General features: G+C 51.5%; 9 protein-coding genes across 9 annotated transcripts; 7 read left to right on the top strand and 2 right to left on the bottom strand.

Moving 5' to 3' along the window:
• Window positions 1–8: 8 nt before the first annotated feature.
• pup2 (proteasome core particle subunit alpha 5) lies at window positions 9–1,341 on the top strand. The gene is made up of 5 exons (XM_025621347.1): window positions 9–171; window positions 233–245; window positions 315–393; window positions 486–829; window positions 917–1,341. Exons 1-5 carry the CDS (start codon window positions 147–149, stop codon window positions 1,194–1,196), a joined length of 741 nt encoding a protein of 246 aa, XP_025481673.1. The 5' UTR covers window positions 9–146; the 3' UTR covers window positions 1,197–1,341.
• On the bottom strand, window positions 1,339–3,096 carry BO87DRAFT_375226 (25S rRNA (adenine645-N1)-methyltransferase). Its single transcript, XM_025622978.1, has one exon. It carries the CDS (start codon window positions 2,968–2,970, stop codon window positions 1,459–1,461), a length of 1,512 nt encoding a protein of 503 aa, XP_025481672.1. The 5' UTR covers window positions 2,971–3,096; the 3' UTR covers window positions 1,339–1,458.
• A 676-nt stretch (window positions 3,097–3,772) lies between these two features.
• Window positions 3,773–6,755, top strand: BO87DRAFT_304908 (putative C6 finger domain protein; the record flags this gene model as incomplete). Its single annotated transcript, XM_025619300.1, has 3 exons — window positions 3,773–3,947; window positions 4,007–5,552; window positions 5,606–6,755. The coding sequence occupies 3 exons, from the start codon at window positions 3,773–3,775 to the stop codon at window positions 6,753–6,755; spliced, it is 2,871 nt and encodes a 956-aa protein (XP_025481671.1).
• Window positions 6,756–6,777: 22 nt separating this feature from the next.
• BO87DRAFT_375225 (uncharacterized protein) lies at window positions 6,778–7,237 on the top strand. The gene has a single exon (XM_025622977.1). The coding sequence runs from the start codon at window positions 6,909–6,911 to the stop codon at window positions 7,089–7,091; it is 183 nt and encodes a 60-aa protein (XP_025481670.1). The 5' UTR covers window positions 6,778–6,908; the 3' UTR covers window positions 7,092–7,237.
• Window positions 7,238–11,456: 4,219 nt separating this feature from the next.
• On the top strand, window positions 11,457–15,389 carry BO87DRAFT_355788 (BAR domain-containing protein). Its single transcript, XM_025621346.1, has 8 exons — window positions 11,457–12,477; window positions 12,557–12,647; window positions 12,703–13,185; window positions 13,906–13,954; window positions 14,092–14,247; window positions 14,317–14,878; window positions 14,932–15,063; window positions 15,126–15,389. Exons 1-8 carry the CDS (start codon window positions 11,797–11,799, stop codon window positions 15,156–15,158), a joined length of 2,187 nt encoding a protein of 728 aa, XP_025481669.1. The 5' UTR covers window positions 11,457–11,796; the 3' UTR covers window positions 15,159–15,389.
• Window positions 15,390–15,639: 250 nt separating this feature from the next.
• On the top strand, window positions 15,640–16,689 carry BO87DRAFT_375218 (V-type proton ATPase subunit E). Its single transcript, XM_025622976.1, has 4 exons — window positions 15,640–15,986; window positions 16,121–16,204; window positions 16,293–16,345; window positions 16,433–16,689. Exons 1-4 carry the CDS (start codon window positions 15,976–15,978, stop codon window positions 16,510–16,512), a joined length of 228 nt encoding a protein of 75 aa, XP_025481668.1. The 5' UTR covers window positions 15,640–15,975; the 3' UTR covers window positions 16,513–16,689.
• A 160-nt stretch (window positions 16,690–16,849) lies between these two features.
• On the bottom strand, window positions 16,850–20,253 carry BO87DRAFT_331486 (sterol homeostasis protein ARV1). Its single transcript, XM_025620338.1, has 7 exons — window positions 19,853–20,253; window positions 19,493–19,782; window positions 18,860–19,436; window positions 18,554–18,792; window positions 18,099–18,170; window positions 17,997–18,050; window positions 16,850–17,940 (listed from the first exon to the last, which is right to left on the bottom strand). The coding sequence occupies exons 1-7, from the start codon at window positions 20,100–20,102 to the stop codon at window positions 16,882–16,884; spliced, it is 2,541 nt and encodes an 846-aa protein (XP_025481667.1). The 5' UTR covers window positions 20,103–20,253; the 3' UTR covers window positions 16,850–16,881.
• A 924-nt stretch (window positions 20,254–21,177) lies between these two features.
• On the top strand, window positions 21,178–23,017 carry BO87DRAFT_375215 (polyamine acetyltransferase). Its single transcript, XM_025622975.1, has 3 exons — window positions 21,178–22,025; window positions 22,099–22,551; window positions 22,619–23,017. The coding sequence occupies exons 1-3, from the start codon at window positions 21,630–21,632 to the stop codon at window positions 22,640–22,642; spliced, it is 873 nt and encodes a 290-aa protein (XP_025481666.1). The 5' UTR covers window positions 21,178–21,629; the 3' UTR covers window positions 22,643–23,017.
• Window positions 23,018–23,217: 200 nt separating this feature from the next.
• BO87DRAFT_457756 (putative GTPase NOG1) lies at window positions 23,218–25,912 on the top strand. Its single transcript, XM_025628829.1, has 5 exons — window positions 23,218–23,331; window positions 23,417–23,525; window positions 23,635–23,736; window positions 23,825–25,518; window positions 25,580–25,912. The coding sequence occupies exons 1-5, from the start codon at window positions 23,311–23,313 to the stop codon at window positions 25,619–25,621; spliced, it is 1,968 nt and encodes a 655-aa protein (XP_025481665.1). The 5' UTR covers window positions 23,218–23,310; the 3' UTR covers window positions 25,622–25,912.
• Window positions 25,913–26,268: the final 356 nt, after the last annotated feature.

Genomic DNA, 26,268 nt, shown 5'->3' with positions numbered 1-26,268 from the left:
AGCTTCGCCCGAGCTTCCCCAAGAGCTGCTGCCAACTCTACCCTCCTCCCTCTATCTCTCCCATCCCAATCTCGCGTTTCTCTCCCATTCTTTCCTACCTTACCTCCATTTCACTAATTGTCATCACATCTTCCACATAATCCAATATGTTCATTGCCCGCTCAGAATACGGTAAGCTCCGTCAGACCTCCCCCTCTGATGCGGTCATCTAACTAACAGCTTTCCTTGACAGACCGTGGAATCAAGTACGACTCTGATGCCCCTTTCCTGCATAGCAATGCGAATACATACAGTGTCTAACCATGCGATAACAGCACCTTCTCTCCGGAGGGGCGTTTGTTCCAGGTCGAATACTCTCTCGAAGCTATCAAGCTGGGCTCAACAGCGATCGGTGTACGTGCATCCGTTCCTGCCCGACTACATCTGAAGCCGCTCCAAACCATCAACTACACTCATACCCTTCAAGATTTCTAACATACTTCTAGGTCGCAACCTCCGAAGGTGTCATCCTAGGTGTCGAGAAGCGTGTCACCTCCAGCCTCCTCGAGGCCTCCTCCGTCGAGAAGATCGTTGAGATCGACCAACACATTGGCTGTGCCATGTCCGGTCTGCAGGCAGATGCCCGGTCCCTGGTCGAGCACGCCCGTGTCGAATGCCAGAACCATGCCTTCCACTACGCCGAGCCGTTGAGAGTCGAGAGCTGCACCCAGGCCATCTGTGACCTGGCCCTGCGATTCGGAGAGACGGGAGATGACGAGGAGAGCGTCATGAGTCGGCCTTTCGGTGTCGCCTTGCTGCTTGCTGGTATTGATGAGGATGGTCCGCAACTGTATGTTGGGTGTTTTCCTGCTTACTCACCTGCGGGGCTGTGAGATTGTTACTTGGAGTGTGTACTGATCGATTCTGCTCATTTTAGATACCACGCGGAGCCGTCCGGAACGTTCTACCGATATGATGCGAAGGCTATCGGGTCCGGAAGCGAGGGTGCGCAGGCGGAGCTGCAGAATGAATACCATCGTTCCTTGACGCTGGGTGAGGCAGAGACTCTGGTTCTCAAGACGCTGAAGCAGGTCATGGAGGAGAAGCTGGACGCGAAGAACGTTCAGCTCGCTAGTGTGACTAAGGAGAAGGGCTTCCGTATTTACGATGATGAGGAGATGGGTCGGGCTGTTGCGCAGCTGGGCAGCAACCAATAAGGGAGGAGGGCCTCTAAGCATGAAGATATAATGGGCCAACGAGTATATCAGCAATAGTGCGTCCTGTCCGGACTGGTAATTGTCTTGGTATCCATAGAAAAGAACAACGACCTCGTCTAATGACTTTGAATGCTTAAATGCCCCGGCCTTCTTTTAATTGCAACCTAACTTTTTTCTAATGACCAAACAAGCAGCCGATGATATCATAGTATATACAGATGGCTAGTAATTGTAACACCCAAGTTCCGATCACAGCTATCTACTACCGGATCTTGTAGACACAAGGCTTGAGAACAGCGGCCTCTTCCTCCGCAGTCATCCCTTTGTCAGCGAGAGCCGACCTGTCAATGAACCTCTTCTTTCCAGGACCAGCAGCTGCGCCTGTCGTCGAGGCATATTTACCCTTGGTGGGAGCACCACCCGCCTTGACGAACTCCATCTTCACAAACATCTTGTTAGACTTGTCAACTGACTCGGGCTTCAGAACGAAGCCTCGCGTGCGGAACACCTCCACGAAAGCAGAGATATCCGTCTCGTCGTCATTGTCAGCCGGACGAGCGTCTTCAGCATAGATATCTGCGTCATCCACGTCTGAGCCTTCATCATCACCAGCCTTCTTCTTGAGCTTCTTCTTCTCTGACTTGCTGAGCGGCTTCTTCGCTCCAATCTGTGCCTTCTTGCGGTGCACCTTGCCAAAGCGACTCTTGACTTCACTGACCCAACACTCGCCCTTCCCGTCACTGCGCAAGACCCGCCATGCTTCCTCCACGAAAGAGACCCAGTTGGTGCCCATCAGACTGAGACAGAAGACAGTCACATCGACAGAGCCGTTGGCCAATGGAAGGTTGGAGATGTCTGCCTTGGTGATCGGAGAGCCCTCGGGGGCATGGAGATCGTAGCTGAGAAGCTTGAGGTTCAGCTTCTGGGCGGAAGGCAACAGAGCACGGGCGAGCTGGGCGTCACCACAGCCAAGGTCAGCAATGGTGCACAGCCCGTTGGGCCGACGAGGAAGCGCGAGAGCGGAATTCCGCTTGTTGTCGAACTTTCCTTTCTTGGGAGGGCCACGGACTGCCCCTCTACCGCGGAAGGCCTTGATGTAGCCATCGACGGGGTTGGAAGGCCAGGACTCCTTGACCTGGCGAGAAAAGCCGGCGTGGTACTCGTCGAACAGTTCCGGGTTCGCGCTGAAAAGCTCAAAGGCCTTGGCAGAGGGTGTCGTGTAGAGCGTCTCGTTCAGATGGCGGAAACGGGATGAGATCAGCTTCTGTCGCATAGCTTGTTGGAGAGGAGTAAGAATGGCTTCTGTTTTCGGTGGAGCAACCGGCAGGGACTCAGCGGCTGGAGTCTCAGTTGAAGCTTCTTGCTGCTGGTCCTTGTTCTTGTTCTTGTTCTTCCTTTGCTTCTTGTTGGCGGGCTTCCCCTCCTCCCCGGTAGTCTCGGGCTTCTCTTTGGGCTGCTCTTTCGTCGCCTGGCTCTGCTTTCCCTGGCCATCTCCACCATTCTTAGGCTTCTTATCAGCCTTCACGGCATTGTTGTTCGCATTCTGCTTCTGGCCCTTGGGAGTCGGTTTCTGGCCCTCGATATGCCGACGGTACATCTCATCCACATTGCCCTTGGTGACATGATCTTCGCGCTTGCGCTTCTTGTCCCTGTTGTTGATGGGGGTACTATTAGCGCCAGTTGAGCTCTTGGACGAAGATTGCTTCTGGGACGCTTCGGCCTGCTGCTGCTTGAGAGCAGAGGTCTCGAGGGACCAGCCTGGGACGGCGAACATATTGTGTTCTCAACGAAGTCCTTCGCTGCAAAACTCTTCCCAATGATTCGGCTCTCCCTAAGGAAAATCTGGTGGCTCTAGACCGGAAATATCGGCGTGAACGGTGAGGAGAAATCCCAAAAATTTCTGGCAATAAAAGGCGGACAATGGCAGCGGGCGGCTTTCTGCCGTATCGACAAGGGCGGTCAGAACAATGGTTTCAGTACACCATTCCCTTTTTGAAATGTATTGCGATCTGGGGTCCTGATAGTCAGGTGGATTTCAGCCTCCCAGTTCTGGCTATAAATCAACTCGAGGTAACGAAGTTGTTGCTGTAATGATCTTCGTTTGGCGGCTACCTTACACGGCGATCGTTGCTCAGGGTATGATGGTACCGTCATGGCGATTCATAGATCATTCGATCATAAGGACCAAACATGGATTTATATGAAGGCGAAGGCACCACCAGGCAGCTCCTTATGATCGCATACAACAGACATTATCAGCTTAATGATCTGCCCCTCGATATCAACTGTTCAGAATGCATTGTGAAGATGTGCTGACTTCCATCCAGCGGGGCAGCCTTACTGCCTGAGGTGCTCAATCTATGGATTCCAGCCAATCACACGACGCATCGGCTGGGCGGCAGAACTTCCCCGTCGGATCTCCCCACGCATTATTCGCTGCTGCTCTTCTTTACACCCACAGGCTATGAGTCTCCACATCGGAATCCTTGACTCGGTACGTAGTCTAGGCGCCTTACAGACTATCGGTTGCTGTCTTGTGAGTATGGAAACGAACTTGCGCTCAAGTCCCTGCCGCCATGCAAGCAACCGACCATACCCGGAAATCACTACAAGACCCATCTGCCAGTGGGCCAAAGGCCGCGCCGGGTCCTGACACTTCGGCGGAAGTGCAGGGAGACTCCACGACGGCGGTTTCGGGCAGTGGATCTACTCAGAAAGTGCCTAAGAAACGCACCAAGTCTGGATGTCTAAGTGAGTCTCCTCGGTGAGCGTAGCGTGTCTTAGCGACTCGAGCTTACCAGCCCTAATAGCTTGTCGGCAACGTCGCATAAAATGTGGCGAAGAGAAGCCCATTTGTAACAATTGTATCAAGTCAAAGCGCGATTGCAAGGGCTATGGCCCTCGCCTAGTCTTCAAGGATCCATTGGGCATTACGGGTACCTCCTCGCAACCGGCAGCCATCAGTTCACAGACCTTCAATGTGCCACCTCCCAGCGAGGATATCAATAATGCTGTCTTCCAGCAAAGACAAGCCTGTTCTGGCCAACCGGCCCTCGCTCCAAAGCCCGTTGCAACCGCAACTTTGGAGCAGACTCCCCAGCCTGTCACAGCCGCGGCGCCTCATGAGTATCAGGAGCCAAGCGCAGCACCGTTCCAGCCGCAGTCACATACTCTGTCGCAACAGGAATATCCAGTACTCCGTGAGCCGGCAGAAACCTTGGCTTTCCTGGACCAACAACGGTCAGCTGGCTTAGAGCCGCGGTACCAGACTGATACAGGCATAATATATCCGCAAACATCTTCTCGGGCACCCGGCGAAAGATTTGCACCCCCAACCTCATATCAGGTACTATCAAATGTTGAAGAAGAACGCGAAGACGACTATTACGATCTTGATACAGACGAGGAGAGCCATGAGCAGACCTTGGCACAAGATTACAATCAGCTCAGCCTTATCATGGCATCCGCTAATCGCGACCAGCAGCAGCTTCGAACTTTCACCACATACCTAAATGAGCCTAACATACTTACCTCTTATTCCCCAACTTATGGCTCCTCTCCATTGAACAATCCCAAAACAGCACGCATTTTCTTGCATTTTATCCATTCGACCGGGCCAACTCTATCCGTTTTTGAGCGGCATCCAATTGATCCTTCCACCATGTTGGGGTCCCCGGTCCCAATGGCACAACAGGGACTCTGGACCTATACGCTTCCTCTCAAAGCCTTGGAGAATCAGCCATTACTGCAGGCCATCCTAGCTTTGAGCAGCCTACATATTGCTTACCTGCAACAGGCCCCGCCAACAGTTTCTCTGAAGCACTACCACTATGCTCTCAGAAGAGTCGGTGTCGCAGTTGGCCTACCCATGCGGCGCAAGCAGATCAGTACTCTTGCTGCTACACTTTTGCTAGGATACTACGAAGTAATGGGGGCCGATCACTCCAAGTGGAATAGTCATGTCGCAGGGTCGGCTCAGCTGGTGCGCGAGATTGACTTTGCTGGCATGACCCGTAGCCTGCGTGCTCAGCGGCGCAGGGTGTGGCTTGAGCGACATCACAGGGGATCCTCCGTTATATCCATAGTGGAACCCTCATATTCAGTCAGCTATGGTTCAGAAGATGACCCTTTCGCAGAAAAGGAACATGACATCGACGAAGATTTGATAGGCAGCCTTATTGGCCGGGCTGTCAGTTACGACGAGTTCGGACAGGTCGATGATGGTCAAGCCAGCTCTCGTCCCGAGAGACATTTCACTAGGAAAGACATTGAAAACTTTCGTATCCAGTGCGATCTCTACTGGTGGTATTTGCAGCAGGATGTCATGCAGAGCATTATTAGTGGCGGTCCATTATTGTCAGTAACATCCCCAATCTCTCATTTATGTACCATCAGACTGACAGTAGCAGCATTTCGTACTCTCAATGGGGACAGTGTCCCCCGCGCGCCGGAATGGGTCGACTGGATGCTATATACGGCTCAGCGGATCACCTGTGGCTCTTACTGGGACGACTGGCAGATTTTGGTGTTCGGGACAGAAAGCGGAAGCTGAGAGCAACAGAGGCTACGGGATCACAGTGGCGACCTGATTCCAGACTCGCTAGGTTCATGGCTCGTTTCACAGGGAGGGCGCCGGAACAGCAAGCAAGACCGTCGGCCGGTGGCCCTGTGCAGCCTCCTTCCGGTGCGCCAGCGGCTGGTCCGCCGTTCTATGGTATGGCTCCGCCCCGCGGACCAAGACATCCTCCACCAGCCTTTGTCGAGTTTCCTCACCATGGCCATTACGATGATGAAAGCGTCGGGAATAGTTCATACGAAGAGGCTGAGGTTGAGTGGGAGAGTATGTTGATGGCATTCGACACATTTGAAAGCGCTCTCGGTCCGTATTTCATGCCTCTGCCTCCCGACAGTGTGACCCCGATATCGTCTCCTTTCGGGCTTGCTCTGCAGTACCGGACACATACTATAGCCGTTCTGTGGGGATATTACCTCACCGGACGAATTCTCTTACATCGGTTACATCCATCGATGCCTCCCGCCATGATGGTATCTGCAAAGGTAGCGGCGCCGACTACGGCAGGATACTCCCAGGCTATTGGAAGAATCGCGGCTGGGATCTACAACTCACAAGTATCTCATTTAGACGCCGGGAGTCTGAGCCCGACACTTGGATCTTGTCTTATCAAGATGACCGTGCCGATCTTCTTCGCAGCAATCCAATACACCGACCCCGCACAACGAGATTGGGTCATAACAAGGCTGCGCAGTCTCTCCAAAAAGAGTGGTTGGAAGACGTCCGAATCTATAGCCAACAGTTGTGAGAATGCGTGGAGAGTCGCTGCGAAACAAGGTCGTGGACCTCCGTATGAGCGGAAAGACACGACCGAGTACGAACGGGCATCAACGTGGACACCACCCGTTCAAGAGACACCCTTGGGTAACCCCGGCGAAAGACGTTTTGTTACCATCGCCAGACGCCCATCTGAAGCCGGCTGGGCGATGGGACTCCTAAGCCTGGAAGATGACGTACTGAACCTCTCAATCGAGGATCGGGTATGAGTACTTCGTAGTAGTTGCTGGCTGGCAAGGTTTCATTCAAGAACAGGCCAATAGATTGCAAGCCTGAATTACAAGTCAGTAGAAACGTTGTCAGTCAACGTCAAGCCACACGATCTATCAATTTTTCTATTGACAAGGGCCCCTGAAGCAACCATGGCAACATCATATTTATTCCCTTGGTCATCAAGGTGTCACAGACGACAGCATGACATCTGGATTGTGCTGTCTCCACCCCGTTCGAGACCTGCAACGGAGCTGCCGCTGTCAAAGTCACAGTCATTGATGGTTCGTCGCACGAAGCCCCTCCAACGCAGCCTAAGTACAAAGTATATGTGATGTATCCACCTTGAAAACAATAAAAAAAAAGAAGAAAAAGGAATGTCGCCACCATCCTGCATGGGCTCGACCGGGCTCTGAATTTCATACAGGACTGGGTCGAACGCATTGCGCCACTGATCCGCACCGCCCCTGCAGAGAAGGATGATCTCGTCCCCTTCCCCCCCTTTGTATCTGCAGGCTGACAGGCCCTTTTTCATGGTGCTCTGGTTCGGTAAAGTCCGTTATGGAACCACCTGGCGGGATCTGATTCCTCGTATGGCCCTGCACGTGCATATGCATGCAACTAGTCAACTGTCGGGTCAGATGTGATCTCTCTATTTTTTTCTTTCCCTCCGTCTCTCCTCTTGTTCGAGACCGAGTCTAGAAAAGCAAAAAGAAGTTGTTGCTCCAGAAACATACATGTAGTAAGGCTGAAATTGGATGTTATTGATTATCAATCAGTTGTTATTTTGGTTTCAGGTTTCTGGTTGATGTTGCTTTATTTTGTTTATTGTGGTGGTGGTGGTGGTATAGGTTGATATGCAGGGTATTTAGTGTGACGGTCTTATGCATGATAAGAATAATACTACGTACTACTACTGTGCACAACCATCATGATATAATCCCTGTTTAGTCTTGTTGCCAGATATGATCTGTCCTTGTCTTAGAACTATTGCATACTTATAAATGAACTTCATGCTAGGATCAGGCGCTAAATAAAATGTTCTTTTCAGGCATGCTCTCACATGTAGAAAATGTGATGCAGATCTTGAAACTGGCCCAAAAATCATATTAGTATTAAGTAGCAGTAGCAGTAGCAGTACTGGCGGTGCTGGTGCTCGAAGGTCCCTTGTTAACGAAACCAGAGGATACGGGAAGCAGGCGTGGTGGCTACAGAATACAGTTATATCATAGTCATCCTTACCACTGATAGTATTGTGTTACGGCTTGAATGGTTTCCATATTTCGAACTGTACTACTCTACTTATTATCAGAATTTGACAGTGGGTCAATCTGAATATATATCTGACTTAAACCAATGAGTTGCCATGTGATCGAGGTTCGTGAGTTAAGACGGACGATGTTCAATCAAGTAGGATGCGATATCATACATAGTAACACTTACTCCGAACTACTACTGCTAAAATAGTATATAATGTCATCCAATATTACTGAATCAAGAGTAAATATTAGTACTAGTAGTTAGAGGTGATGCATTTCTCTCGTCGTAACGAGCATACTACTGAGCATGAAAAGAGGGATGGAGAGGGATGAGCCCCGGTCTTGTTGTCTCTGTCTCGAGGTAGTGATAGTATTAGGCTGGACAGTCGTTATTGGCTGGTGCTACTATGAAGGTCCAATTTATTCTTATGATGGAGACAGCATATCCGGGCTATCAAGTATATATATGTCGTACTAGTACTATTCTTATTTGCTCAGTAAGCTCCTGCTGAAGATAGTAGTGACCAGGGCTGGATATAGGAAAGAAATTGGAAAAGAAGTAAGTATTGAAAGTTCTTGACTGTTTGAGAACGCTTGGGGATTAGTATTAGATAATGTAAACCGTAGCATGTGAGCCTAGAGGGGAAGGCAGAACTGTTTATGTTCTAGCAGGAATTTGAGTGAGTGCAAGATAACACGTCAGTCCAGTTGCCAAATTATAGTGTGAGTGGTAGTGATAGCCAAGTTTGACTTGATCTGGCACTGATGAGGAAAGAGGGCAAGCCGTTCTTTCCAACTCGTCATCGGCGCGAGAAATGTCGTAAAAGGTATTGCCTGATCGCTATAGACTGTTGATGGCCATGACAGACTGAGACAAGAATGCTTGAATAGCTTGACAACGATGCTTGACAGCTAATGCAATTGACCGCTTCAAGCAACACGCAGCAGCCGGGTGTGTCCGAGAGCAGCCAGGCTCGGCTCGAGACATGAGTTCCTTTTTCCAGTTTAAGATCAAGTTTAGGTTCATTATCAGTATCACACGTTGGGCTCAGAGGCCTTGGAGGAGCCCGATTGACCCAAGTTATCCCGTATTAGGAATCCCGAGAGCATCACATAGGTAACTCGGCCGAATTTGTGGGCAAGAGCATACGTACCTTTCTGAGTCATGGCACAGATTAAGCCACCAGGAAGGGTAATAGTGGCTACTCCACTTCACGCTTTCACTCTGACAACGCGGTATCAGGGAACGATGGGGTTGCACTCCGAAGTCTTCCGGGGGTGGCCTCGAATTACTCTGGCTGTGATGATAGGGGACAGCTGGAACAGCTGCCCACGCTCACCGCTCTTGTGTAGATTGTTTGCGACAATGCAACACTTGGATGTGAACTCGTATGGGCACATACTGTTGAAATCAGCTTTCATTCAATTGAGACATCCCTCCATTTGTCAGCCCCACGGACGGTGGATATCATGCACAAGGCATCAATAGGATAAGACCATGCAAGAACGGCATGCACTCACCCGGTAAATCTTAGGAAGTTTGTTTCGAGCGGAAAGTAGCTATACGAACGGACATCAACCATGGGAGGGACATGGCTTCCGACCAATGACAATTATGAATGTTGGACTACAGGGGAAGACACAAAGGACAGCCGGTCGAGTCCTTACAATGCAGACCATAAGCTCCTAGGAGAAAGGCAATTATGACCTGGAGACTATGCATTGACCAAGGTTTTGTTGATAGTATCAACGGAAATAGTAGTATGTCGAGCGTGTCCATCATTGGGCCGATCAAATCAAAAATCAAAGGCACTGCAGACTGTGGGGTCAGGGCATATCCCTGAGCTCAGTCTAGACCTGAAGCGATCTTTCCAGGATGGAGAAGCACAGAGAGAAATGAGAGAGCAGTGAGTGGTGAGTACCCGACGATAACAGCCATTGAGGAGGCGTGCAGGTGACTTGCCTGGATGGAGGCTTGGCGCAGGCGACAGTTGGCAGCACCAGACTAGATTTGTTTTTTTTTTGGAGATGGCTTCGGCCTCGTTCTCGTTGGCTCCGCATTAGTGCAGATTAGGCGGGCCTAAGCCCTTGCTAGGCTTGCCATTATCGCGCGCCCCCCATGGCTTTATTTTTGACGTCGAGTCTGCAGCCAGCAAGAACATCAATCACTAATGGCTGCTCTCCGTTTCGGGAATCGAATGCATCCATTTATCCTCCTTGTGTTGAAGGAACCAATGATCCCTATTTTCCTTAGAGATCTCCGAGAACATTAGTCTCGAACATGGTCTTCTTCCCCTCACGTTGCCCCGCTGTGTTCCGTTTGGGTGTCCATTCATACCAGATCATCTCAGGTACTCATCAGCTTCTCACGAGTCACTTACCTTGGGTCGAGATCGTTCGAAACCCGCAGTGGATCAGTAAAAACGGACAAAATGGCTTCGCCAGCAGTAAGAAAGCCATGTACAAGTGGAGAGTTAACTTAATTGAGTTTCCAATAGTGTTGCTGGCGGGCGATCAGGTCAATGTACAGTTGGTCAGTTGCAATCCGCTCCGGATATCTGAGTGAGCATCAGGCCACTCAGAGACTTGTTGTTTGACCTCTCTATCGTGATGAAGGCTATTATCGCTAAATGCAGTAGTCCGCACTGGACGGAGGCTCCAGTGAACCAATCGACTATCGCGCCCCATCTCCAGTGAGACCCAATATGGGTCTCAACTGGTGGGAGTGGTATCTGAAAGCCAGAGGGACGTAAGTGGTGTCGGGGCAAGCTGGAATTCTCCGAAGTGTTCGGTCCATCACACTAGTATGACATCGCAAGGCTACCAACTAACTATACGTGGAGGCAAATGTCATTGGGTCGAATAACCGCTCCCCTGAAGCGGTTCTAGCCTACCAGCAGCATGCGCTTAGGGTGAAACTCCCCCTGCTGAAACTATCTGGGCACGAGATCGAGCCGGGGGGTCGTGCAGGGTGGCTAGTGGCCCAGCAGCTAAAGAGGCAGACGCTCCATCCGGGTAGGATTTGCTCCCTCCCGCAGCGGCGTGATGCATGACGCACCCACTGCTAGAGGACAGCTGGACCGGCAGACCTGCACTGCCTACGCCCCGGAGAGGAGTGGTGCAGACCAGAATCGGGGCTGATGAAGAGGGCGAGAAAGCGAGAGAGCCAGCCGGAGGAAGCAACGAAAGAAGGCGAGAGACCGTGGCGAATGGCTAAGAATAATCGAGACCAGACGCATACACGTGGGCCCGCCTGATCTGCGTAAGTTACAAGGGACTTTGGCTGTGTTTGGGTGGTTTGGCGGTTTTTTTGCGGTATCTCCGCTAACGTCACATTTGCCGGGGTTTTGTTTCGCATTTTTATAGATGATGTTTTTTTAATTTTAGTGTAGATACTAGATACGGTATTTATCAGTAAAGAGAAGATTCATCTGCATTGCAAGCCAGACATTTTTATACAAAAGCCAGTCCCTCCCCCACCCCAGAAAGAAACTGGAACACGCACTACACTACACTACACCACACAAGAAGATCTACATCGCTTGGAGTTGACTATTTCACTTTCACACACGGTTCAGCAACAGCCCCGACGTCATCGCTCTTGTCGCAAATCCATCTCTCATCAACGGTTCTGCTTTCTTTGCGCTGCCCCGCCATATTTTTAATCAACGGCCCGCCCCAGTCAGCCGCTGCCGTCACCCACGGTTCGCTTGCAGTCAGTTCCTCTCCCTCTAGTATTCCCTATCAGGTCATCCACTCCTTCAATCCAAACATATCACACATGTCTCGATACGGCGACTACCGTCGCTCTACTGGGGCTCTCGACGAGGACCATTATTCGCGGGACCGTGAGCGTCACCGTCACCGTCACCGTTCACGTGGACCCCCGGTACTCGAGCGCCCCCGTCGTGTCGACGAGGATGATCGCTTCGAATATCGCCTTAAGGAACAGGAGCGATACGGCCCCCCTGCCCGACGCTCTGAAATATTCTACGAGGATGACCATATAGCCTACTCCCCGGGCCCGCTGGTCACCTACCGCCATGCCGAGAGTCCTCCCCCGCGCCCGCGCCTTCTGCGCCGACAGTCTTCCTTGGACACTTTCGACCGCCCAACACGCAAGGTCGATGAATATTACTATAGCGACTACCCGCCTAGAGCTCCTCCTAGTCCCCCACCGATGCGAAGACGAGGCTCCTTCCACCGTGTTCGTTCGCCCGACTACTACGAGGAAATCCGTATCGCGGAACCAGACTACTATGGCGATGAAGAGTACCGGGAGTTCCGTGAGCGTGATCGGATTGTGGAGCGCCCACGTCGCTCAGTGAGTCGGTATCGTGGGAGAATGGTAGAGGAAGTTGACGTGGAGAAACCGTATCCTCGGAAAGGCAGAACTCGCATGCCTCGCAAGTTGGTTCACACCAGCGCGATCCGCGAGTTTGGCTATCCGTATGAGGAAGAGGTGTGTATATTTCATGGATACAAGTCGAGCTGGAACGAAACATGGCCTGGGCCTTGTCCAACGCTAACCGTGGCTGCAGGGGAAAATGATCATCATTCAGGTTGCTCTTTCCAAGGAGCAGATTGACGAGGTCATCAGTCGAAGTCGTGAGATCAAGCGCATGACCGAGAGTAGGTTTCCCACGTGCTTGTCATCAAAAGAGCGATGGTGCTGACGGTCTCCAAGCACATTATAAGCATACGTCTTCACCCTCACCCATTCGCGACAGACATCGCGACCGCATAGTGGAAAAAATCGCTATGGAGAGTTACACTCCCCGGACGAGCCATGAGACTTTGCTCATCGAGCCATCTCCGTCCCGGCACCGGTCGCGGTCGCGCCATTACCATCATCACCACCACCATCCCGAGCTGGAGGAAACGAAAATAACCAGGACAGTCTCTCGGACACGAAACGTGTCCGTCCAGGGTCGCCCTCGCCGTCGGTCATCGCCCGTGCGTAGAATTGAGCGGTATGACGATGGAGCGCAATCCACTAAGCTTCAGTCCGGCCCACTTGCAATCGTTGTACGTCCGCGAGACAGTGATGACGATCTGCGGGAATACACGCAAATCGAGCGACGTGGCGGTGGGGAGGTGATCCGAGACACGGAGATTATTGGCGACGGCGAAGAAGAGGAGATCCTCGAGGTGAAAAAAGATCGCAGAGGTAGGATGAGCCTTGTCCGACGCAAGCGGTGAAGTGCGGATTCTAAGAGATGATCATAGGCCCGAGCTCACGGCTCATGAGAGCGATGATGGCGACTTTGACTTAATCCGGGTAACTGAACGCGGACTCGGCGAGCATTTTTACGACTTTCAGCTTTTCCTTAACGATTTCGGTGTCTCCTATTTTTCATCTGTACTATATCAGTTTGATTGCGATGACGACTTGTACTATGATTCGATTGGTGCGGTTGACGCCATGCTATTACGACGACGATAACGACAATGGGATTCTTGTGTTTTTTTCATGGGCTTGTGCGCGTTATTAAGGTCTTGTTCCTGGGTTTGTTTGTGGATTGTGGGTTTAGACCATGTTTAATACTTATCAAGCCTTTTCTGGGCCTAGTCAATGCAAGAAATGTGACCAGTGGTGTCCGCTCATTAGAGTTTGTCCAAGAGTAAGATGTGTAGCAGTAAGATAGAACTGTCCACATGATAACAGGCTGAGATAGCGATGCTGCCTGGGTGCCTGGCACATGCCGGCATGAAACCGTGGCGGTACCAGCGATACGAAGGCGGTGTCGCACCAATGAACGGAAAGTGGCCTCGACTCCGCGATCTGCACATCAACACCATCTTCTCTCTGACCCTCCTATTGCAGACTTCCTGCATTTGTATTCAGTTTAGATATATCGTGCTTATTCCAGAATCTCAAGGAATTCAGTGTCCAACGACATCATGGATAAGTTCCAGGCGTTCGGAAAGAACCTCAGGTGAGATAACTGTTCCCCTCCGCAATAATTTCTCCGATTAGGAGACTGTCCGCATTTCCAGCGGCACTCCGATGCTGTCATACAGCCAAGACTGCAAACCAAGCATTTGTACTAACATTCTATGTCTTATCGAACAGTGCGAGCTTCTCGCCCTTTGCTGCGCGCACTCAGCAGATGATCAAGGAGCAGCTTGGTCAGGCCGATGACCGCACTCAACTCCCCGATGAGTACATCGAGCTGGAGAAGCGGGTGGATGCCCTGAAGATTGTCCACCAGAAGCTTCTTCAAGTGACGTGCGTTATATCTTCTCCCGTAACGTTTCATCTCTCAGTCAGCTAACATGTTGACCCCATCACATGCAGTTCCCAGTACTCCAACGAGGCCTATGACTACCCGCCCAACATCCGCGAATCCTTCAACGACATGGGCCGCACCATCAGCGAGAAGGTTCAGCTCCTTTCCCAGGCCTCCTCTCCCGCTGAGGCTCAGGCTGCCCTGACTGCCCCTCCCTCGGCCAAGCCGCAGCCCAAGACCTTCAACCACGCTATTGCCCGCGCCTCTCTGGCAGGTTCCCAGACTCTGGCGCAGAGCTCGCATGGCGAGGACCCCCTGGCCACTGCGCTGGAGAAGTACGCTTTGGCGTCGGAGAAGGTGGGCGAGGCTCGTCTGGCCCAGGACGCTCAGATCCAGTCCCGCTTCTTGGCTGGCTGGAACACCACTCTTAACACGAACTTGATGTTCGCCGCGAAGGCACGTAAGAACGTTGAGAACGCTCGTCTTATGCTCGACTCGATCAAGGCGAGCAAGAAGGCCGCCGTCAGGGGTGACTGGGACAGCCTGAGCGAGGAGGCTCGTGCGGAAATTGAGCAGGCGGAGGATGAGTTCGTTGGACAGACCGAGGAGGCTGTTAGCGTGATGAAGAATGTACGTTGTTCGTCTGTGTGAAAAAGATGGTAAAGACTGACAGGATATTACAGGTTCTCGATACCCCCGAACCTCTGCGGAACCTGGCCGACTTGATCGCGGCGCAGCTAGAGTACCACAAGCGGTCTTACGAGATACTCAGCGAGCTGGCTCCTGTTGTCGATGGCTTGCAGGTTGAGCAAGAGGTATGATCGATCAATATTCACTGGTGGTTTTTTCATCGTGACTAATTGGCATCTTCCTGCAGGCCAGCTACCGTAAGAGCCGTGAGGGCGCGTAAATCGGTTGTTGCTGGAATTTGTCGCCATTGTCTCGTGTTGTTTTGTTGCCGCTTATTATTGGAAACTAGCCTCGTTGATTCACCCTGTTTGTCTTGCGAAATTGTTCTATATTCCTCGATGTGTGAATACGTGGGTTATTGACTGCTTGAAGCGTAAACCATGCAGTGTATATCGTAGACTGATACAGTCGATGCATGTCAAACTGACATTCGCGTACTATACCATTAGCCCAGACATCTCATCTTAGAGATATCCTCGAAATAACCCTGCGCAAGGGCATACATCAGATAGAATTAATCCCGTATTTTACCTAACCACAAGATAAAACTCACTTGCCCAGAAATATACCCAGGCAAAATAACAGCCTCGACATCCCTTCTGCGGAGCATAGACAAGATAAATCCTGCCTCAGGCATCAATCCCGAGCAGCGGCGCAGCTCCGCCGATAACCTCCCTCTCGATAACCACGTAACTCCGTCCCCCGTTCCGACCAGCTAGCTGCGCGACAATCCAGTCCTCCACCTGCCACGGCAACCCTACCTCCCTCCAGCGAACTATCCAGACGAGCGAATCTCGAATTCCGCATTCGCGCCATTCCACCACCCAACCAGCGAGTCAGCTACTATCCAGCTAGTCAGCTACCTAGGTACCTCCACCGGTCCTCAACCTACACCCTCCCCCAGATACACCGAAGGGACATACAAACAAGAGCGAAAGAGAAGAACAAGAAACAGCAAGGCTGGACCTGCTGTACACATTTCACTACCCGGAACATATACTCGATCGATTCAATAGATCAGAGCAAGAAAAGACAAAATGGCGAACGGGTATGTTTCTGCTTGGTGTACACCTACTTGTCTATGGGCTGGATGATTATCTATCGATGCGCCCTTTCACCAGTCTTGGATACGATATTGCTAAATGGAAACTTGTACTAATATGGGATATATGGGAATGACAGCTGGAGTTTAATCATCGGCCTCATCTTCGTGGTGGTTGCTTCCGTCCTGGCGTGGATCTTTAGTCCTAAGGGGGAGAATCAGACGTGCGTCAATCTTATACATTCTTTCTCTGTCCTCCTCGATACATCGAAGGAGGTGGATTAGGGGGTTTACTAATTTGTTGGGATGTAGTGTCTTCCGGAGCACGCTTGTGCTTTCTTTCGTTTGTTGTTATTTGATGTGGGGTATGTTTGCACTTTCTTTTCCTTCTCCTCCTTTTTATTCTGTTTTATTGGGTTACTAAGACGTGGCTGACTGGTGTTGCTTTGTAGCTATTACATTCTTGGCGCAGTGGCATCCGTTGATCGTGCCGAAGAGGTCGGATATTCGGCCGGGGAGGGTACCGCAGTAGATTCTTTTCTTGCTTGTTTTTGGGGATTGTCTGGGCTGGCTGAGGGGAAGATGCTTAAGGGTGATATGATGGGCGGGATGCGGTTGAATAGTTGAATACCAGGGGATGCGTGGATAAGGGGCCTAGGGTGTGATTGAGGGGGAAGTGGAGGGAGGTGATACCATGATATAAAATGTGGGATTACTGTATAGCTACGCTACTATATCTTTTTTTCTTGTTGTTGCGTCTGGTTTGAATACCTATTTATCTATTTACTGTCTCTGTATGGTATGGGGTTGTGGATTGTAGATGTTCATTACGAGTAATATGTGGTATGGTATATTAGAATGCTATGTCTGTCTATGTATGTATGCTCTTCTATAAAAATGGTTAACCAACTCCAACTGCCCCCAATATCACCCTCTGTACAGTCCACCGAGCGGCCAAACCCGCCACTGCCAGTGCCACCGCGCGCAGATACCCGCACCCAAGCAGGATATACAATGCTTCGATATTGCTCAGCAGCACGAGATGCGTGTCCGCCGCTCCCAGAGAGAGCAGTGGCCCAAGCATGTCAATAAAGCTAGCTAGATAGCTGGTAGGTACAGACTCGGGCATGATCCTGATAAGACTTTCCAACAGCGAGGACGAGCCAGGCAGGGAAGAAGTTCCTGACGCAGTCGGGTGAGCTGCGGTGAGAGTCGCTGCAGGGCCGATGCCGTTGCCATCTAATGTCTGCTGGATGATAGTTGTCTGGCTGCCGGCGCTGAGCAGGGTGTTGTTGGACCCGGAGACATTGGACGCATTTCCGCTGCCGTCAGGGCCCCAGATGACCAGGAGGATAGGGAAGAGCTTCGCGCAACTGCTGACGAGCAAAGCGGTGCTGATGGCGGTAGGGCTGGCTGGTGAAGGGGGCGGAAGGGGTCTGATGCTCTGCGCTGGGGCGGTGGAGGCACGTCGGAGAGGTGGTGGAAGGGTGGTGAAAGATCCTTGGGGCGTTGTGGGAGGGAGATGGTGGATGTCACTGGCTGAAGCGCTGGCTATTGTTGATACATCGTTGGAGGAGCCTTGTGGGGTAAGCTTTGGTGGGCTTAGGGTCGATGCTGGAGTAGGCAAGAGTTGTGTCTGGCTGCTGTTGGTCTGCGATGGGAATGATGGAAGTAATGGGGTGGAAGGGTTGGAGAAGATAGGCGCTTCTGTCGCATTGCCATGCTGAGAAGAGCCAGTGTATCCGCGGGGTGTTGGAGCAAGGATCGATGCCAGAAGCCGGATGGTGAGGTGGTGGGCAAGAGTCGCCAGCGCATTCAGGCTCAGGAAGAAGAGGTATTGGACGATGATAGGCGCGCGCGAAAGAAAGGTAGTTGCGAGTGATGGGGATTTCTCAATCCGTGCCCATGTCAGGTAGACGTCGAATAGGAGTAGTAGAATACCCAGACGGATTATGGAGCGCTAAGCAAATGAGATGTGTTAGTCGCAGATTGCGAATGTAGATAGCGAGCGCTTACATCGAACTGGTTGTCGTCTCCCCCTAGCCGATTGAAAAGTAGATGGCGATACACCTTGATGATCGTCAGCGAGATTATCACCCATGTATGCAATTTACATACCTGCGGCTTGATAAGGACGAGATCAATGAAGATCACGACGAAATCGTGTTCGACGTATTTGTCCGCGAACCGCTGGCAGCGCGGACATTGCGTCAGACGCACCCCTTTACCCAGGGAACGATCATCGGCGCGGCTGTATGTGCTGTATAAATGAGAGACCGGATAGGAGCACTCGATGCAGATGGGCATCGTGTCATTAACTCCTTTTCATAGTGGAGGAGCCCATAATCATGGGGAAGAATTACAGAACCCCGTGGGCGAGACTCCGATGCCCGCAGGAGATGCCGAAGGCGGTGAGTGAATACTGTATAGGATATTCCCCTTAAATGCTTCTCTTGCACCGGGCTTTAACCATACGATAGGCTTGATTATTGTCTAGGACTCATACTGGATACGTCGATTCTTCAGTGCTAACATGGCTCGACAGTACTGTTATTCTACAGCTTGCTTCCTACCACAGGAATGGGTAGGATGTTGTTCCGCTGGCTCTGCAACCGCTCAGTTGTCGTCTTGAACAGACGCGGCAGCCCCGTCTGCTCATACGAGACTCCCTCGACAATCAACTGTGCGATACCCCGGGCTGAGAGAAAGACCTGCGGCATTCCATGTCCGGTAAAGCCGGCAACTATGAGCTGCCCAGGCTTGTTGGGAACATGTCCGACGTGCGGTAGCGAATCGGTGCTATAGCCCATGACTACCCCAAGTTAGCACCCTTCAATCTTATTTTAAAGGTAGGAACGGCATGCGAGATGGATACATACTTCCTGACCAAACCCGGTCTGTATATGCTCCCGTGTTCTCCCACCCATGGAAGTGTCTCTGCATATAGTTGTCGAAATACCGCACTGCCGCCTCAACCGTTCGGCTGTCGTCGGTATTGTTGTACCAGCTATCTCGGTCCTGATAATAGAAGGTCGACTTTGCTCCGCCTACAATGATACTTCCATCCGGCCGGGGAATGAGGTAGTCATAATGCCAGCCATTGAACCGCAGCATATACGAGCGTTCGAGCGGCGATGGAGGTGGATTGGGTACCACAATGCGACTGCAGAATCCTCGCACTGGGATGATCTTGTTCTTGTACTCCGGTGCAATGGACGACGTGTATGCGTTTGTAGAAAAGACGACCCATTTGGCGCGGATTGAGCCACGATCAGTGGTCACCATCCATCGGCCTTCGTCATCCGGGAATTCAGACACTTGCGTGACGGGCGTGTGTGTCTGAAGGTTTACTCCCGCCGACACAGCTTGCCTCAAGAGATGTATAATGAACTTATACGGCCAAAGTCGGGCGGTACGCTGGTTGAAGCAAGCCAAGGCCCCCTTTACACCGGATACCTAGGCGATGTAAGCCGTGCTGTCTTAGGTATGTATGTATGTAGAATGTGACATACGGTCTCTGCCATTTCAGGTGGTGTGTATCCGACATCCTTGATTGTTTCCACACCCTGAGAGACAAGATAATCATACCCGGCCTTGACCTTTGCAAGCTGGTCTTTGTCAAACTGTATATCGCAGACTCGGTTCACCTCTAAGTCGCAATCGATCTTCTCCTTCTTAACCAGATCTTCAATAACGGAGACATGCTCCATCTCAAACGCAGCGACTTCAGCCGCCGCCTCTAATCCGTACTCCTTGGCCAGATTACCGATCCGGTTGAATACATCAGGCTTCAAGTGACCACCTACACGGCAGGGTCCGCCCTGCATTAGATTTGACAGACAGTCTAAATATGGATACAGATGAGTACTTGCCATTGCGCCCCGTAGCCCCCGAGCATGCCTGTCGTGCTTCTAAGATCACAATGGAAGGCTGTTCTGCTGATACGAGTCGGCTGCGCTCGAGACAGTGATAAGCAGTCGAAGCTCCAGCATAGCCGGCGCCTATGATAACGATGTCACTTGTTTCTGGAAGTGACTCTGTAGAGCGAAAGTTATCCAAGGGATCGGGTTCCGACCGCCAGAAGGATGTCAAGCTATGATCAACAGGGAATGGTTTAGCCATCTAGATGCAAGAGAACGGTAACCAGTCCAATTCGCTGCAGCAGACAAAGCAGGAAAGTATATTAAGTTACTATCGATGTTGATTTTATATACGGGGTAAAAGTATCTAGTATGGCGGTTGAGATAAGAATGTCTGCCAGCTCATCGATGCGTTGGTCGGCATTGGACAGAAGCGCCGACGGACTGCAGCGGAGTGTCTGTGCCTCCTTTCCGATATCTGCTAGCGTCGACAGGGGGCTTGGATCCGATAGTCTGGCAAGCTTATCAGATTGCATCTAAGCTGAAGAATCATGGCAGGCCATGATGGCCAGGGTCTGTTGTGCACGAGGTTGTCTCCAGCCCCTCGTGTCGGAAGAAATCCAACGTTGCATTCAATGCATGATGATGCCATGGTTGGAGAAAGCAGAAGGGTCAAAGACAGTAAGTGCACAGCCAGTTACTCCATTGACCAACTCTAGATATTGTCCAGCATGGCAAAATAGATCTGTGCAGATTTACTATTATAGGAAAACATGGATACCTCACAAGGCTACAAGTGATAGGTTGAGGTACAAGAGAGGAACATTCAAAGACTCAGTCCAAATAGGTACGTATCGGTAACCTCCACGGTAACGTGGCCCCCATCAATGGAGCCAGCCAATTACAAATCATAAAAATTGCATTGCACGGGGCGCATGGACGCGTAATGATACTGTACCGACATGACCTGCAGGAGCCTTTATCAGTACCTGTCCGGTATTGCCCGCTCATCTCGCACTGCCAGCTGAAGGTCAATGTGCTGCCCCGCTTCCCTGTTGTAATGTTGGAACTGAAGGTCCTCACGGGAAATGAACTTAGGGTATCAAGGCATGTAGATGGGCGAGAAGAAAGAAACAGCCATCAGAGTTACTCCAAGCGACGAGAAGAATTGGCATCAGATTTTAGGTCTGGGGAAGGAGACAAGTCCTTCATTCAATCAATCGAGACACCTCTCCACCCCCAGCCAATCACTCCTGACGGAGATCTGTCGCATTCCCTCCGCGTGTGGCAAACCAAACCAAATCAAATCAAACCCACCCCCTCGCTCAATGCAATCTCAATCGCACACAAACTCTGCTTGCGCGACTGATTGATCTCCCTTGTGCGCGTTCCAGAAAGGCTCCCCCCGGTTTCTCCTTGACGCCTGCCCAGCTCGAGTCATTAACCCAGTTCCTGCCTGCTTGAAACTCTTTCCCATCTCCACCTCTCCTCTAGTACTTGAGCTTCTGGAATCGCAATCACCACTTTGCTTCCCCCCGAGGCTTATCGGCCGCATTAAGCTAAATCGATCCCCACCCGGTTTTCTAGGCTTTCCCGAGCACTTCGTACCCCTCGATTCCCTTTTCTCGTCCCGTCTTTTTACCTTCCGGTCAACCCTCGGCCTTGATTCTCTCCTTGTCACGTTGCCTTTCTTTTCACCCTTCGTTTTTTCTTTCTCCCTGGCCCGAGTGTTGCGCCATCGCTTTTTACACTGCCCCACTACTCCTCAACTCCCGTGAATACCTACATCATGTCCGACCAGGCCAACTCTCACTACCAGGAACCCATTAACGGGCTCAAGCCGTTATCAAATGCGGAAGGCTTCGACTTGCCTGCTACCGCGAGCGACCTGTCCCGCCGCGCGGAGCGCGCAGAGTTCTCATACGCCGATGGCCAGCCTCTAGGAGAGGCTGAGATTGAAGAGGATGACGATGACGAAGAGGAAGAAGTCGAAGGGGAATATGTCGCCGTGGACCATGACGATATCAACGAGTACCCTTACTGGTTCCGCCGCCCGCCCGTCCACCAACGCACAAAGTTGGACGAACTGCACCCGTTCGTGCAGGTTCTTACCGAGTCGAACGTGGAAGATTGCGTCAAGGTCGAGGAGGCGTTCCCTGAACACGAGCGCTGCTCGCGCGAAAAGGTATGAGTGAGGTGTTGGATGCTATGCGCCAGTCAAGCAATTTGGTTGGAGCTTGGGCTAATTGGGTTCACAGTTTCGTTATCGCCTGAGCAGATGCCCGGAATTATGTCTCGGCTTGTTTACTCTTCCAATTCTCGGTGAGGGCGAGCCTAAGCCTCGCCCGACGCTGGTGGGGCACGTCATCGCCACGAGAACCTCGAACCCTGTGGTGACGGATAAGTCTATGGAGCTACCGGCGAAGTGGCAGGAAGAGCGCATGACTGTGGTGGACGGAGAGACCGTCGGTCATGACGAGTACGGCAGCACGATTGCCATCCACTCTCTTGCTGTGCTGCCGGAACATCAGGGCAAGCAGGTTGGCAGCACATTGATGAAGGCATACATTCAGCGGATCAAGGATGCGCAAATCGCTGATCGCATTTCCATCATTGCGCATGGCCCCTTGGTGCCCTATTATCAGTCTTTTGGTTTTGAGAACCGCGGTCCTAGCAACTGCCAGTTTGGCGGTGGTGGCTGGGTGAACATGGTAAGTTTTTTTTTTTTTTTTTCCAGCATATATTTGGTTGCATAAGACCGAAGCTGACAGTCCACAGATCTTCGAGTTCGCCAAGGAGTAAGCGCTCGTGGGCCTGTTCTTTAATGCTACTGCATCTCTGGGGCATGGTGTTGTGGTTTTCTTTTTTTGCTCCCCCCCTTATGTCGTCTTCGATTTCTCACGTTTTGTTCGTTTCTCTTGATCTTTTTTCACACTACCCCATTTTATATGACGCATGCTATGGATTACACAGGATTCGGTCTTACTGGTGGGTTCATGATAAAAAGCAACGGCGTTTGTCGGGCTACGAGGGTTTAGGGACCGATGATGATGATGCTGGTATTATGATGGCCGGATTGAAGCACCACGGGATGGTTTGGTCAGGGCAGGCATATTTGTATCATAGTCCCCGGTAGTCAGTGTAAATGAATATATGGTATAGACATGGTTCGAAGAATTTAAGACATAAGATATAAGATATACTCTAGTACTAATATGCGTAAGTACCCAACAGCTGCTTGCTGGCTGGCCGCCTCGCCTAGAAGCAGTCCGAGAAACTCCAAAGGGGGGAAATTCCCCACATTAGTCCAGCGCTCACCGCCCGCCAAAATCTGCCTCCGACCGCCCGGAATAATTTTTTTTCTTTTATCGCTCCAACGCAGATTTGCGCTTGTCCACCTCTTATTTACTAACCACGGGGTTTTCATTCAAGAGTCGCCTGCTGTTTCGACTCCATCCCCGGTGCCCATCATGAAGACGACGTGGAAAGATGTGAGTGCTCCTCGTTGATCCCCGAACAAGCCAATCCGGTCGCAAAAACATTCGATCTGACATCTCTTTTTCACCGCTTGATTAGATCGCTCCTGTGCCCACGAGCCAGGAATTCCTGGACATCGTCCTCAGTCGCACTCAGCGACAGCTCCCTACCCAGATTCGTGCTGGGTTCAACATCAGCCGTATTCGCGGTATGTCTTGGACTTCTTCCCCGTTGGTGCGGGATGCACAAGCTTGCTCCAAAAGCGGCAAATTAGAAATATTCGGGCTGAACTAATTAAAATTCTTCTCTGCCCACAGGCTTCTACACCAGAAAGGTCAAATACACCCAGGAGACTTTCTGTGAAAAGTTCCAGGCTATCCTCGATGGATTTCCCAGACTGCAAGATATTCATCCTTTCCGTAAGTCGCCTGCTTGCTTCCAGAGCTCCAAACCCCACTATCTCTTTCGCTGTTTCTCGGTCAACGACATATCCTGACAAATTCCCAGACAAGGATTTGATGAACACCCTCTACGATGCCGACCACTTCAGAATCGCCCTGGGTCAGGTTTCGACTGCTAAGCATCTCATCGAAACGGTCTCCCGCGACTACGTCCGCCTGATCAAGTATGCTCAGTCTCTGTTCCAGTGCAAGCAGCTCAAGCGCGCTGCCCTTGGTCGTATGGCCACCATCTGCAAGCGTCTCAAGGACCCCCTTGTCTACCTTGAGCAGGTTCGTCAGCACTTGGGTCGTCTGCCCTCGATCGACCCCAACACCCGCACCCTCCTGATCTGCGGTTACCCCAACGTCGGAAAGTCCAGCTTCCTGCGCAGCATCACCCGTGCCGACGTCGACGTTCAGCCCTATGCTTTCACCACCAAGAGTCTGTTCGTCGGTCACTTTGACTACAAGTACCTGCGTTTCCAGGCTATCGATACCCCCGGTATTCTGGACCACCCTCTTGAGGAGATGAACACCATCGAAATGCAGTCCATCACCGCCATTGCTCATCTTCGGTCCGCGGTCATGTACTTCATGGATCTGTCCGAGCAGTGCGGTTACTCTGTTGGCGATCAGATCAAGCTCTTCCACAGCATCAAGCCTCTTTTCGCCAACAAGATCGTTTTCCTTGTTGTGAACAAGATCGATGTGAGACGCCCTGAGGACTTGGAGCCCGAATACCAGCAAGAGCTCCAGAACGTCCTCAAGTCGGGTGATGTTGAGCTTCTGCAGTTGTCTTGCACCACCACCGAGGGTGTGACTGCTGTCAAGAACGCCGCCTGTGACAAGCTCCTCGCCGAGCGTGTGGCTCAGAAACTCAAGTCCGGAACCAACAACGCCGGTACCCCTGGTGGTCGTCTGGGTGACGTCCTTGCCCGTATCCACGTTGCTCAGCCCATGGGCGGTGTGCAGCGCGAGACCTTCATTCCCGAGGCCGTCAAGACGCTCAAGAAGTACGACAAGGACGACCCCAACCGCCGCAGACTGGAGAGGGATCTCGAGGAGGAGAACGGTGGTGCTGGTGTCTACAACATCGACCTCAAGAAGACCTACGATCTGGCCGACGACGAGTGGAAGCACGACAAGATCCCCGAGGTCTGGAACGGCAAGAACATTTACGACTTTGTCGACCCCGAGATCGAGGCCAAGCTGGCTGCTCTGGAGGAAGAGGAGGAGAAGCTGGAAGCCGATGGCTACTACGAGTCCGACCACAGTGTCGAAGACGTGGAGGATGCCGATACTCGTATGAAGGCGGATCTGATTCGCGAGAAGCGCACCCTGATGCGCAACGACGCCAAGATGCGCAAGTCCCTCAAGAACCGGGCGCAGATTCCTCGCAGCGCCAAGGCCAAGAAGCTGTCCCAGATGTCGGATGCTCTGGATGCAGCTGGTTACGATGTGGACGCTGCCTCCTCCCGCGCCCGTTCCCACAGCCAGGTCCGTGGTCGCACGACCACCCGCGACGTGGACATGGACGATGCTATGGATGTCGATATGTCGGACCCGCGCCAGGCCATCGCCAAGGCCAAGGGCCGTCTCCGCAGCCAGGCGGCGACAGACCGTCGCAACGATGGTGTTGTCGACGAGATGGCACGCACCAAGGCCGAGCGCCTGGCCAAGTTGGGACAGAAGAAGATGAACCGGATGGCAAGAGCGGGAGAGGCCGATCGTCACACGACTGCTTCTTTGCCCAAGCACTTGGTAAGTTTTATCCGCCGTCTATATCATCACTTCCATTCTGATATACTAACGTGTCTTTCAGTTCACCGGAAAGCGTACCATCGGCAAGACCCAGCGTCGGTAAAGGCATCGTCCGGATTTGGACGGTCGATGACGAGACGAAGTCCCTTCTTCTTAATACAGTACTCGATACACATAGTGGTCATGAAACATGGGTGTTCCAAAAAAGGGCGTTGGGGGTGTTTCCTTTTGTCGTCTTCTTCCTTTTCGTTTGGATGAATATAGTCTTCTCCTGAATACCTGGGGTTTATTCCCGCGAATCGATTGTTATGTTGATGAAGAGTTTAGTTGTGCTTTGTGTTGTGGTGAAGGAAGTAGACTGTCTATAGAAGTATGATGAATGCGATTCACTGGCATACTACTCATACAGTTATCATGTGTGTTTCAGCGTAGTAAGTTAACAAGAGGAGTAAGACATGATGGTTTCATGTAGTAGTTAGTCACTAATGCCTCGATGACTCGATCAAGAAAAGAGACTTATTGGGCAAGACTACTACTTACTATTATTACAAAACCCTATCCTCAAAGTAAACAAGGCATTGTCTCAAACAGAAGGAGGTGATCTAAACCTCCCCCCAACCGCTGCTAAGTACATGGCTTCTCTTACTCAGATAATTCAACTACTAGTAGTACTACTAACTGGTTGATCAACTACCACCACCTCTCGTCCATCCCTACTTAACAACTTCCATACCCCATTCCTTCCCATCC

This window comes from Aspergillus neoniger, assembly GCF_003184625.1.
Source record: "Aspergillus neoniger CBS 115656 unplaced genomic scaffold BO87scaffold_10, whole genome shotgun sequence".
Taxonomy (NCBI): domain Eukaryota; kingdom Fungi; phylum Ascomycota; class Eurotiomycetes; order Eurotiales; family Aspergillaceae; genus Aspergillus; species Aspergillus neoniger.
Note: the sequence above shows the minus strand (reverse complement) of the source record. Positions and strands in the feature narration are given on the sequence as shown.

Excerpts from the sequence above, each read along its gene's own strand:
- pup2 (XM_025621347.1), top strand. The coding sequence starts at position 147 with ATGTTCATTGCCCGCTCAGAATACG. Across the intron at positions 394-485 it reads TGGGCTCAACAGCGATCGGT|GTCGCAACCTCCGAAGGTGT; the intron begins GTACGTGCATCC and ends ACATACTTCTAG. Across the intron at positions 830-916 it reads GATGAGGATGGTCCGCAACT|ATACCACGCGGAGCCGTCCG; the intron begins GTATGTTGGGTG and ends TGCTCATTTTAG.
- BO87DRAFT_375226 (XM_025622978.1), bottom strand. The coding sequence starts at position 2,970 with ATGTTCGCCGTCCCAGGCTGGTCCCTCGAGACCTCTGCTCTCAAGCAG.
- BO87DRAFT_375225 (XM_025622977.1), top strand. The coding sequence starts at position 6,909 with ATGGCAACATCATATTTATTCCCTTGGTCATCAAGGTGTCACAGACGA.
- BO87DRAFT_355788 (XM_025621346.1), top strand. The coding sequence starts at position 11,797 with ATGTCTCGATACGGCGACTACCGTCGCTCTACTGGGGCTCTCGACGAG. Across the intron at positions 12,648-12,702 it reads GATCAAGCGCATGACCGAGA|CACATTATAAGCATACGTCT; the intron begins GTAGGTTTCCCA and ends ACGGTCTCCAAG. Across the intron at positions 15,064-15,125 it reads GCTTGCAGGTTGAGCAAGAG|GCCAGCTACCGTAAGAGCCG; the intron begins GTATGATCGATC and ends ATCTTCCTGCAG.
- BO87DRAFT_375218 (XM_025622976.1), top strand. Across the intron at positions 16,205-16,292 it reads CCTAAGGGGGAGAATCAGAC|TGTCTTCCGGAGCACGCTTG; the intron begins GTGCGTCAATCT and ends GTTGGGATGTAG. Across the intron at positions 16,346-16,432 it reads TTGTTGTTATTTGATGTGGG|CTATTACATTCTTGGCGCAG; the intron begins GTATGTTTGCAC and ends GTTGCTTTGTAG.
- BO87DRAFT_331486 (XM_025620338.1), bottom strand. The coding sequence starts at position 20,102 with ATGGCTAAACCATTCCCTGTTGATCATAGCTTGACATCCTTCTGGCGG. Across the intron at positions 18,793-18,859 it reads AGACCGGGTTTGGTCAGGAA|TCATGGGCTATAGCACCGAT; the intron begins GTATGTATCCAT and ends AACTTGGGGTAG. Across the intron at positions 18,171-18,553 it reads ACATCCTACCCATTCCTGTG|CGGTTCGCGGACAAATACGT; the intron begins GTAGGAAGCAAG and ends CCGCGCTGCCAG.
- BO87DRAFT_375215 (XM_025622975.1), top strand. The coding sequence starts at position 21,630 with ATGTCCGACCAGGCCAACTCTCACTACCAGGAACCCATTAACGGGCTC. Across the intron at positions 22,026-22,098 it reads AGCGCTGCTCGCGCGAAAAG|TTTCGTTATCGCCTGAGCAG; the intron begins GTATGAGTGAGG and ends TTGGGTTCACAG. Across the intron at positions 22,552-22,618 it reads GTGGTGGCTGGGTGAACATG|ATCTTCGAGTTCGCCAAGGA; the intron begins GTAAGTTTTTTT and ends GACAGTCCACAG.
- BO87DRAFT_457756 (XM_025628829.1), top strand. The coding sequence starts at position 23,311 with ATGAAGACGACGTGGAAAGAT. Across the intron at positions 23,526-23,634 it reads CAACATCAGCCGTATTCGCG|GCTTCTACACCAGAAAGGTC; the intron begins GTATGTCTTGGA and ends CTCTGCCCACAG. Across the intron at positions 25,519-25,579 it reads CTTCTTTGCCCAAGCACTTG|TTCACCGGAAAGCGTACCAT; the intron begins GTAAGTTTTATC and ends CGTGTCTTTCAG.